Raw genomic sequence first — 12,271 nt, forward strand, 5'->3', positions numbered from 1 at the left:
AAGAAGTCGCTAATGCAAGACAGAGAAGCATCCTTCTTCACAAACACAGACAAACTAATGATGGGTTTGGATGGTTTTCCTTAATGGTGATGTCATGGGCAATGCTTATAAAATAGCACAGGATGCTCCATACTCCTCCAAACAGCACCAAGACAGGGATTTAAAGCACAAGGTCACGGCACATTTCATGTCAATATGAGAAACACTGGTCAGTGCAAAGGAGTGTGCACCCCCTAAGTGCAAAGGAGTGTGCACCCCCTAAGTGCAAAGGAGTGTGCACCCCCTAAGTGCAAAGGAGTGTGCACCCCCGAGTTCTACAGGTTCTTTTGCAAGGAAACAGTGACTACATGGGGGAGGAGGGAAGACCTCACATTTTAGTTCCCAAAATAAACTTTATGCAATTGCAGGAAGCATTTAGATCCTTCCCCAGTCTTTCTGCTGGAAAAGCGAGACAATCCGAGCCACAGGAAACAACACGAGTTCAAGAAAACCCCAGTGGGATGAGAGAGGAACCTTCCGTTGGATTTCAGAGTCCCATAAATGAGGTAATAGACAACAGATGTGCGAAGACTCAGGTGCCCCAACAAGTACCTGACTTATCCCAAGTGGCAACTCCAGCTGAGGGGCCTGAGAAGAGGGCAGGGGTCACACACAAACCAACGCAGCAAACTCCAGGCTTCATTTTGGCAAAACAAGGAACTAAACAGTCAGCAATGATGGCAGAAGTGTAGAAGAAATGAAGGTGAGAGGTGTGACAGGGCGCTCTACTAACAATTAGTGGAAAGGCATGTGTGTTTGAGGGGATAGATTAGGAAAGACAAACACTCCTATAATGTGAAAAAATCCACATCATAGTGAATAGCTGCTGGAAAGAGGCAACGTTTATAGTGTGCTGGGCCTGGAATGTGTCCCTAGCAACTGCATATAAATGGTGCACATAAACTCATGCAGACACACACACACACAGGGGCAGGGGGAGAGGCAGACAGAGACCTCTAAAAACAGAAGCCTGGCATGATTCATAATAGCCAAGTTACGGAATGGGCCTATGTGCCCACAAACAGATGAATGGCTAGAGTGCGGTATATATCACAATTGAGCATTATCTATCCATAAAGAACAAAATCATGTTCCTTTCAGAAAAATGGGACCAGAAATCATCACATTAAAATAAAAAGCCAGATTCAGAAAATAAATGCCATGTTTTCTTTTATATCCAGACTCTAGATTTTAAAACAAAACAAAACAAACAAACAACAAAACAAAAACAAAAACGAGGGGCTGGGGATGTAAGTCTGTGGTATATGCTTGCCTACTGTGCGCAAAGCCCTGACGATCCCCTCCACCACATATACCCCAAGAATGATGGAGAAAGTCTGTCATCCCAGAGCATGGGAGATGAAGACAAGATACTCAGTTCAAGGTCATCCTCAGCTACACAGCAAGTTTGAGGTGAGACAAGGCCATGAGACCCTGTCTCAAAAAAAAAAAAATCCAATTAAAATATTTTTTGATAACCCACTAAGTCCAATTAGCACTGTCCATATGTACAAGGACATGGGGCTAGCCACTGGAGCATGGGAAACCTAATACATCCTCAAAGAAGAGTGGCTTTCTGTCTTCCAACAGATAGTCATTGCCAAAACTCGTTAGGGCCAGAGCCTGGACACTATCTTTCCTATTTTGTCAAAAATTTGGTTGGTTTCATGTCATGCAAGTAGCTACTCTAAGTTCATGAGAATAATAACCATACGGTGTCCAGGGGTGGCGGTTCTTAGAAAGGGGGACTATTAAGGTAGAAATGGGGAGAATGACTGGAGGGGAATTTTTAAATGTAAATATTTATGAAAAAGAATTTACACACACTGTTTAAAAGACTTGAAAACAGAAAGGGAACTTTTAGAATGAGAGGGGATGAGAGGGGAATGAAAAGGCAATCTTAATTACCAGACACAGAATCTGCCTGTGACCGGACACTAGACTTCTCTGCTCCTGCCACCTGAGAAGTAACCTGCGATTATTTACAAATTACTCAGTCTGGTATACTTTGCTATATTAGTCCAAATGGACTAAAATAGATGCTTCATTAAATTTAATTATAAGTGTCAAGAGAATAAACCCTAATATCCACCTTTGGCTTAAAACTCCTTTCACTTACAGTGAAAGCCTAATTAGATGAGGGGCAGGTCTGCTTAACACACACAAAGAGGCAAATGTCTTTAAAATCTCACCAGAAGTGGATCAATTAAGTCCTCATAATGATGAAAGGACAAAGAGTAGCTTATAGAACAAATCAAGGATTCATCCCCTGTGACATTAACATAAAAGGAAATTCCACAAGATCTGATGGCCATTTTTGATATGAGAAGTCATAATCACACCTTGAATCTGAAGGTCATTAATAATAAAATAAATTGCATTTAACAGGTCTGTCTGAAATATACTGCTATAGGACCTATTAGACTGTTGGATTTGACAACAGTAATTAGGCCAACGTGTGTGTGTGTGTGTGTGTGTGTGTGTGTGTGTGTGTGTGTGTGTGTGTGTGTGTTAGCACTCACTGTAGGGGCCATGCATCCAGTTCTCCCCGAGTAATCCTTTGGTTCTCCTGGTCCCTGTTTGGATGCCAGTTGTGTTGTGTGACTTTTCCTGGGGAGACAAACGTCCACTCATTTCAGGTAGGGAACAAATGTACTCTTAGGAGTTATTGGCCAGGATGGTTCCTGAGGTCCTAAAAACCATAGAGGGTATTATTACTGATGACATCTTAGTCAGAGTTATACTGCTGTGCAGAGACACCATGGCCACAGAAACGCTTATAAAGAAAACCATTTCTTTGGGGCTGGCTTACAGTTTCAGAGGTTTGGTCCATTATAGTCATGGATAACGCATGCCTGCAGCACATAGGCAGCCAGGATGCTGGAGAGGTAACTGAGAGTTCTATATCCAGATCAGCAGGCAACAGGAAGAGAGACACTGGGCCTAACTTAAGCATTTGAAAGCCCACCCCCAGTGACACACTTTCTCCAACCAGGCCACACCTCCTAATGCCTGTCAAATAGCACTACTTCCTAATGACCAAGCATTCAAATATATGAGCCTATGGGGCCATTTCTATTTATACCATCACAACCTCACATGTTTGGGCTATAGGACATGGAGAAAGCAAGACAGGATTGAATGAGAAGCTCCTTCCTGGTGGCTGGCTTTCACAGTACCAGAAGGTACCGTAAGAGCTGTGAGGGGAGTGTTTTCAATAGTCCTACTTAGTTATAGACACTGTGTGCTACATGTTAGGCAAGATGTACCCACGGGTGCAACAGTGGCATAGCTGTTATGGGTACAGATAACTGTTTCACAATGGGATGTAAGGCCTGTTATATAGGAAGGAACTCATATATTGTATTTTAAGACACAGAAAAAGCTCATGACTGGGGAGGTCATAGAACCCACTGGAAAAGCAACTGGTAATATTTACTTGAATTGCTATGATAGGCTTATCAATCTGTTTTCTAAACAGATTGCTTATACCTATCAATCATTGTTGCTGTCAGTACCAATCAGGCATCAAAGGTGTTCTGCAGACTCGTAACTGGTCAGCCATAGATTGAGGAAAATAACCTGACATCTATACCATACTCTTCAAGGCTCAGGGAGCACTCATGGAAGAAGAGATAGAAAGGATGCAAGAGTTTGAGGAAAAGCTGGAATACTGTGTAACATTGTCCTCCAAATCAAAATATTCCATCCTGGAGAGAGGCCCACAAAGGCTCCAAGATCAGGAAGTAAACAAAACTCAACATGTCTCAGAAAGCTCCTGAGACGTAAACACTCAGAAATACCCCTCCCCAGAGTTATGCAGACAGCAAACAACTATTAGCAAGGAGACTCCAGTTGCCAAACAGCTTTATTTTGGACTTCTCAGCCTCTAATTTCTAATCTCTGCATCTTAAACAGACTAAGACATCTGGTGACAGGAGAGTGGGTAGACCCACTGTAAGGGTCACACACAACACTTCACACCAGGGGAACTTTAAATTTGTATTTTTATGTGTCTGAGAGTTTTGTCTGCATATATGTCTGTGTACCACATGTATGCCTGGTGCCTTCAGAGGATAGAAAAGGACACCCAAGTCCCTGAAACTGGAGTTACAAACATTTGTGAGCCACATGAATATTGGGAATTGAACCCCGGGCCCTCTGCAAGAGCAGCCAGTTGCTTCATCTCTGAAACACCTCTTCAGCCCCAACCAGTGGTACTTTTAAAGAAGGAATGAGCCGGGCATGGTGACTCACGCCTGTGATTCCAGCACTCCAGAGGCAGAGGCAAGGCAGATTTCTGTGAGTTCAAGGCCAGCCTGGTCTACAAAGCAAATCCAGGACAGCCAAGAGCAACCCTGTCTCGAAAAACAAAAAACAACAAGCAAAAATAAAGAGTGACTCTCAGGAACAAAAAGAAAACTGTTTACTTACTGTTACACTATTTACAACATATCATTTTATAAAATTTAAATCCAAATAATGTCTGTGTTCATATATGTGTGATAAGAAATTTACAACATAAAGGAATGATAAATAATAAAACCATGTAAGAGTGCATCAGAAGCAAGCCAGACCATGAAATCAGATACCAGTTATTTGGGGGTGGGAAACAGAAGCATTAGGATTACCTGGCCTCCAGACTCCCATGAACATATGTGTTTACACAACCTGTGTACACACACACACACACACACACACACACACACATGAGAATGAGGCAACACAAATGGTCTGCACTGGAATAAAGAAGCAAATGAGGAATGCTGCAATTTTCACTAAAACATGCACATTATTGTTTACCTTTGTAAGATTACCAAGAAATTGGCACTCATAAGTTCTTGACTCTGACCTGCCTTATAGAAGTTGTATTTTTTTAAAAGAAAGTTTAGAAAGAGAACTATATATAGGGAATGAGATGCTAGTGATGGCACAAGAGGCTGGCAATCAATGACAAGACCAGCAGAATCCATCACAAGGCTGCAACTGAGACAGCAAGGACCCGGAAGAGGTGGGAGGCTGTGGAATTACACGATGTGGTGCAGCTTTGCCTGGGAGGCGTGAACAAATGTCGTCTCATGCCAGACAGGAACCAATGGCAGGGCAGACTAGACTAACCATTCCACCAAAGTTTGGGGCATCAGTGAATTTATTAGAGTTACAGGAGTTTTGGTGAGGGGTTAGTTACAGGAGTATAAATGAATCAAAGGTAGATGTGTCACTGAAAGCATAGGTGACATCCTATGGAACAGTGGTTCTCAACCTCTGGGTCAATTGACCTTTTCACAGGGGTTGCCTAAGACTATCAGAAAACACATTTTTATATTACAATTCATAACAACAGCAAAATTACAGTGATGAAGTAACAATGAAAGTTTTATGATTGGGGGTCACCACAACACAAGAAATTGTATTAAAGGGTTGTAGGATTGGAAAAATTGATAACCATTTCCATGAAAGCTGCATACCTGAAACTCCATGCACAACTTGGAGGCAACTGGAGTCTCCTTGCTAATAGTTGTTTGCTGTCTGCATAACTCTGGGGAGGGGTATTTCTGAGTGTTTACATCTCAGGAGCTTTCTGAGACATGTTGAGTTTTGTAGACTGCACTGTAACCTCAAATGGTGGGATCTCTCCACAAGGCACTAAACCCCCTGGAGTCCTTGTGACTTAACCAACTGCCAGAAGCCCTACCTCTCGATACTGTCCCTCTGGGAATTAGGATGTTAACATATGAATTCGGAAGCATCCATTCATCAGGTTTTGGTCACTATAGTGAAATACATGAAACAGACAACTTACAAGGAAACATGCTTACTTAGCTCAGTTTTGGAAGCTCAAGGGCCTGGCACCTCCATCGGCTTATCTCTTAGCAGCGTAACATTCTATGAGACAGCAGTGGCAGGAGTGAGTGAGTGAAGCGGGTGCCTAGTGCTGGAGAGCTACCAAGAAGGGCCACAAGAACTATAGCGTGAAGGCACCTCCATCCCCAGTCACCATCCCCAGTGACTGTGGCCCTCCCCCAACAGTGCCCTCTGTGGACCAGACCATCTATCACAATGGACCCTTGGAGGCACCAAAACTACAGCCTAATAGAGGACAGCACACATGTTCAAACAATAGCAGCAGAAAGCTGGGCTGTGCGCAGGACGTCGCAACTTTCAGCAGTGCTGCCATAAACATTACAGGTGTCTTCGAGTGACATGGGTAAGCATGTGCAGGTGTCCCAGGAACAGAGTGGTTACAGGCCTGACTGCAGCATTTCAACAGTGTTCTTTCTGCATCCCTGACAAGTCACATCTTTCCCTTCCCTTGCTCAGACTTATGGATTTTTAGCATCTAGTGGGTGTGAAAGGGTATCTCAGTGGTTTTCATTTGCATGATTTCTCCTGGAACCGAGTTTTTCTTATGCTTACTAGCTGTCCAAGTTTTTTATGAAACACTATTCACTGCAATTGATTAGTTTTCAGTTGAAATAAATTTTTTCCTCTATTACCTTACAAGTGTTCTTGAATTATTCTGTGTCCAGTGTGCTCACTTTGTTTTCTTCTACTGAAAAGGCATCTTCACTGTGATGGAATCTCTTCTTTCACGGTCAGTGTCTTTTGTAACCCATTTAAGGGATCCCTCTTTCCCATAGTCATAAAGTTCTCCTATATTTTTGGGGCTTTAAATCTTTGCCTTAAACATTGATTTTACATAGCGTGAGACAGGGCTCATTTTCTTTATACATGCCTCAGCAATACCATTTTGTCATAGCTCAAGTGTTCAAAGTGCATAAACTATTCCTAGGTTTTCTATTTTTTCAGTCTTCTAACCCTACATCAAACCAAAATGTCTAATTATAATATATTTCCAGTAAGGCTAGATTTCTGGATTCTTAGACCTTTGTCCTTCACATAAAAAATAAAATCAATATATTAGGCATTTTTAAAATGGAGAATTACATTTAATGAAAAGCCTTTAAATTTGATTTCAAAGGCATGCATTATAAATATAAAACTTTTTGAGGATCTAGAGAGATGGCTCATAAGTTAAGAGTACTTGCTATGTGACCACCAGAACCAAAGCTCTGATCCTAGCTCCCATGTAACAAGCTGAGCACCACACCCATGTAATAAACTGGGCGCCACACCCATGCAATAAGCTGGGCACCATACCCATGCTATAAGATGGGCAGCACACCATGTAATAAGCTGAGCAACACACACACACACACACACAGACACACAGACACACAGACACACACACCCTGTAAATGAAGCTCCAAGGGGAGCAGAGTCAGAGAAAGAACTTACCTCAAATAGAATAGGTGGTGAATTAGAGGTAAACACAAGCATGTGCAGCCCTCACACAAGAGCACACACACACACACAGACACACACACACACACACACACACACACACACACACACACACTGTAAATGAAGCTCCAAGGGGAGCAGAGTCAGAGAAAGAACTTACCTCAAATAGAACAGGTGGTGAATTAGAGGTAAACACAAGCATGTGCAGCCCTCACACAAGAGCGCGTGCGTGCGTGCGCGCGCGCGCACACACACACACACACACACACACACACACACACTCAAATGAATAGATAAATAAATCTGTTTTAAAATGTTGAAATATCTTACTATGTAGTCCAGACTAGACGTTAAGTCTCAGTCTCCCAAGCACTGCGATTATGGCATGCACAACCATGCATGACTTATACATATGTGTGTGTGTGTGTGTGTGTGTGTGTGTGTGTGTGTGTGTGTGTGTTAAATCTTAGGGTTATCCTTGTGTCAAGGTCAAGCTTAACTTGATGCTCTATATATTCTAGCTGCTCTTCATCATGTGACATGCCATTAACTGCAGATAAGAAACTGCCTCTCAGTGGGCTGGTTTCTCTAAAGCTCCTCTTTACCTGTGATTTCCAGCACATTCCAACAGCCTGCATTTCTTTGCACTATCCCTTCTGCGTACTCAAGCCACCATTCTTCAAGCCTAATTCTAGGTCTTTCTTCAGTCCACTTCCTTTAACAATGAAGATCCTAGAAGGCAAACTTCAGCTCATTACTTTTAAATTTGACTTCACTTCTGATAGCTTGATGTCCTCATTTAAAGGATGTGTTTCCTGGGATGAAGTATAGAGCTGAAGAAATATTTCCAATGATTCTTTTAAAAAAAAATAAATGCACCTTAGATGGGTCACTATCGCCATTCTCTGGCTGCAGTTACAGAATCTTGAGTCTGGGTATGTGGACTCTCTGTTGTATTTAACCTACATGAGCAGCAGTGATTAAGAAGCTACAAGAGGAAGCCAATGTTTAATGGAATTTGTTTGCAAGTGAGTCTTACAGCATAGTTCAACACCACCTTCATCACAGAGACAGCGTAATAATATGTTCCCATAGAGCTTTACACTGCATCTGTAGAGTTCTCCATCTGAAGAGATGATAAGAAACAACCGTGTGAACCCTAATTAAAGCCCATTAGGCACAGTGTGAGAGATAATGTTGAAACAACAGCTCAGCAGCTGCAACACCCATGCTCTCCAAAGTGGCTTCATGGCTGGAACAGATATAGTTGAAGGTAATTTATTGCTTTCATCTTATTCATCAATTAAAATGAAATGAAAATCATTTTAGCTGTGTGTATTTGATAAAAGACCCTGATGTTACTCTAAATGTCCAACTGATGTTCAAGACACAAATTACCAAAGGCGACGGGTATTGGTAAGGTAAAACAAAGATCAACTGCTAAACTTTCAGTATATATGAAGGGTTAAAAATGATAAGCATCAGTAAAGACTTCTTTTTGTCTTTTAAATAAATAATACTATTTTGTATTAAAATCCTTTTTTTTTCAATTGGGTGTGGTGGCTGATGGCTATAATCCCAGCACTTGGGAGGGTGACATAAAATGATCAGAAGTTTGAGGCCAGTGTGGGTGACACAGCCAAGATCCAGTAGCAAGCAAATAAGCCAAACAAAACAAAATCCATTTTTTATTAACCAATTTATCAGTTGTTACTAGCTTGACCTTCGAGGAGAAAATGGTCCTTTTCAATGAATGAGTTGATATTAGTTATTTTTCTTGTTCCTGGGACAAAATACTTGGCAAAAACAACATAAAGAAGGATTTATTTTGACGCACAGCTCAAAGGTCTCAGTGAGGAAGTAACAACGGCAGGTGCGCCGGGCGAGTTCTTGACTCTCACCCAGGAAGCAGAGACAGATGGCTGCTATGCCCAGCTCACGCTGTCCTTTCAGTCATCCAGGGACTCCAGGCCATGGAATGGTACTGTCCAAAATTTTAGGTGAGTTTTCCCACCTCAATTAGCCTATTCTCGATAAACCCTAATAGAAATGTCCGAAGATTTGCGTCCATGGTGATTCTAATCAAGTTATAACCACGACTAACATCACAGAGCTAGAAATGTGACACATCATGAACACACGGACCAGTTTGCCTCAGCTATTTCCATGTGTGGTCCCTTTCACCCAATATAATTTTATGTGACTCGAGGTATACAGATAAAAAAAAAAAAAAAAAACCAAAGCCAACAGGTATACAAATCAGACATTTACTGGTAACACAATAAATATGTTTATTTTAAACAATTCTTTGCTATATATAGTTTTAGAGTGTAACAAAGATTTTGAAAGTGAATTTACATGTGAATGAGCTGAGCGGGTTTGTCTGTTTTTACAGGAATTATGGCTGAATACCTGGTACTCCAGGACATAGGCGCTGTCTCAGTTACTGCTCACCTGGTGTGAAGAGACTATGACCAAAGCAACTTATAAAGAAAGCACTTAATTGCAGGGTTATTCATGATCGTCATGGCGGGGAGCATAGCAGCAGGCAGGCGTGGTGCTGGAGCGGGAGCTGAGAGCTCAAGCGAGAAACGAGCATTCAAATGTGTGAGTGTAAGGGGGCTCTCGTTCAAACCACCACAAGCATCTTCAACATTTCCCAGAGTGGGTTAATATCTGACTTAGAATTGTTAGTGCCAAGAAGGACACCGAACACAAGTGTGCAGTACAAAACAGCACACTTGTGTATGTTTAGATCTATCTCAGAAACCACTAGAAATTCTGTCTTAATCTCAAGACAAAATTCATTCAACTTTTTTTTTTTTTTTGGTTTTTTGAGACAAGGTTTCTCTGTGTAGCCTTGGCTGTCCTGTACTTGCTTTGTAGACCACGCTGGCCTTGAACTCACAGCAATCTGCCTGCCTCTGCCTCCCAAGTGCTAGGATTAAAGGCTTGTGCCACCACACCTGGTTTAATATCCATTCAACTTTTAAAACATGAAACTTGTCAACAAAACTCAAGTAGAAAATTTTTAAAAATCAAACATTCTAGCCCAATGTAATCCAAAAATTAGTAATTTAATACATGCTGAGGAATGATAGGAAAATATTAAGTCTTCATTTTCTGTAATTATTGTTTAAGACCAAAACCTTGGTATGCATAGTAAAACCACTGTAACTATAACATACAATGTTTTGTGCAGCATACTGTGGTTCTGTGTGGGTGATGGTGTGTGCAAAGCAAAGTGTACTCACTGCTCAGAACCAAGGCTGCAGAGAAGTGCCATGCAGCAGGCGAGCACTGCTGGACATGCTCCGGCGTCATTATGTGCTAGAGTTTGAATTAATTTCTCATTGTTGTACATTCAGGCACTTATTGCCAATTCTTCTATAACACCCACATTTAGTTATGTGGCCCCAAGTGGGGCCATGACCCACAGTTTATAAGTCTCAGGTATTTGAGTTCAACAAAGCTTTCAGGCACTTCCAGGAAATTGAAACTGATGACTGGGCTTAAATGTTGTTTAAATGTGAGCTTTTAAATTAGGAAAATGTCTGAAGTTCTTTGGTCACTAGACTCTAAGGAAAAAAAATCTGAGGCAGGGTCTCACTCTGAAGCCTACTAGCCTGGAATGTAGTTGACTTGAACTTGTGGTGATCGCTTACCTTGCCTTCCCAACTACTGAGATTATAGACACAAGCCATAAAGCCTTGGTACTGACTGGAAACTTTAACCCAAATCGTGTAAAAAATAATACATGTGAAAGTAAGTTGTTGCGCCAGATCATACACTCTCAAAGTAAAACCCTAGAGTCTTCTATTTCTACATTGCTGAATATTTTTTATATAAAATAACGAGGGGCTTTCATCATATGCTATGTTGGTATCTATTGGGATAAACATGGCATTTCTTTCTTAGACCATTCTAGTTTATCCTGTTTGTTTAAGCTGGTTGACTTTCAAATATTGGTCAACCTTTTATTGCCATTTAACAAAAGGAAAGCAAACACACTCCTGGTTATCGTCTTGCTTTCTTTTCCTGTTGCTGTGATGAAATATCCTGACAGAGCAACGCAGGGAGGAAGGGCTCATGTGGCTCACGGTTCGGGGGTATAATCCATCATGATGAGAGAGTCAAGGTGCAGGAGCTTGACGCTGGTCACACGACACCAGTCAGGAAGCAGAGAGCAACGAACGCATGCTGTTGTTCATAGAGCTCCCTTTCTCCTCTTCCATAGTCCAGGACCCCAGGCAGAGAATGGCGTGGCCCACAGTGGGCAGGTCTCCCCACTTCAGTGAATGAATCCCGATACTCCTGCACAGGCGCGCCTAGAGGGCTGTCTCCAAGATGACTCCAGAGTCTACCTAGCCGAAAATTAACATTACCATTACAGTCATACACCTCTCTCTTTAAGTATGATGCCGGAATCAACTAAAGGTTTTTTCCTAAGGTTTATTACAGCTGCTGTTGTTGTTATTATTATATGATGTGTGTGTTTGGGGAGGGACGCGCAGGCCACAGTGAGCATGTACAGGCGCGAGGACAGCTCTGTGGAGTCATTCCCTTCCATCCACCTTTGTTTGGGTTCCAAGATTGAGTTCTGGTTGTCAGGCTGGCAAGGCAAGGGGCCTTTGCCAGCTGAACCCTGTCCTGTCTGCGGAATTTTGTGCTTGTATTTCCGAGAAGCATTTGGCTGAGTTCTTGTGCTATCTATGACAAGCTTGAGCATCAGGTCAAGGGCAGCTTCCAAAGTGAGCAGGGATCTGCTTCCTTCCCTGCTTTCTGAAGTCCTGAGTCTAGAACTGGTCCTGTTTGCTCCTTCACTGTTGGGTAGACTTTCAGTGATGCCATCGAGGCCTGAAGTTTTACTTCTGATTTACACTGTTCAGGTTATTTATTTTTGGAAGGAGCTTTGATAACTTCTTTC

At 42.0% G+C, this 12,271-nt stretch overlaps 1 protein-coding gene across 2 annotated transcripts in view; it reads right to left on the reverse strand.

Moving 5' to 3' along the window:
- Positions 1–5,170: 5,170 nt before the first annotated feature.
- NUBPL (NUBP iron-sulfur cluster assembly factor, mitochondrial) overlaps positions 5,171–12,271 on the reverse strand; it is a 184,633-nt gene continuing 177,532 nt past the window's right edge. The window contains exons 11-12 of one of the 2 annotated variants that reach the window (XR_014780930.1): positions 7,950–8,200; positions 5,171–5,925 (exon numbers count right to left, since the gene is read on the reverse strand). Coding sequence is in view for 1 of the 2 variants with exons in the window: in XM_084791821.1 (XP_084647947.1) it covers positions 8,144–8,200 (57 nt within the window). In the remaining variant the exon portion in view is untranslated. Of the gene's footprint in view, positions 8,201–12,271 lie in introns of both variants that reach the window. The other variant, XM_084791821.1, reaches the window with a different exon arrangement.

The sequence above is a fragment of the Acomys minous genome (assembly GCF_964271855.1).
Source record: "Acomys minous genome assembly, chromosome: 8".
In the NCBI taxonomy this organism is placed as follows: domain Eukaryota; kingdom Metazoa; phylum Chordata; class Mammalia; order Rodentia; family Muridae; genus Acomys; species Acomys minous.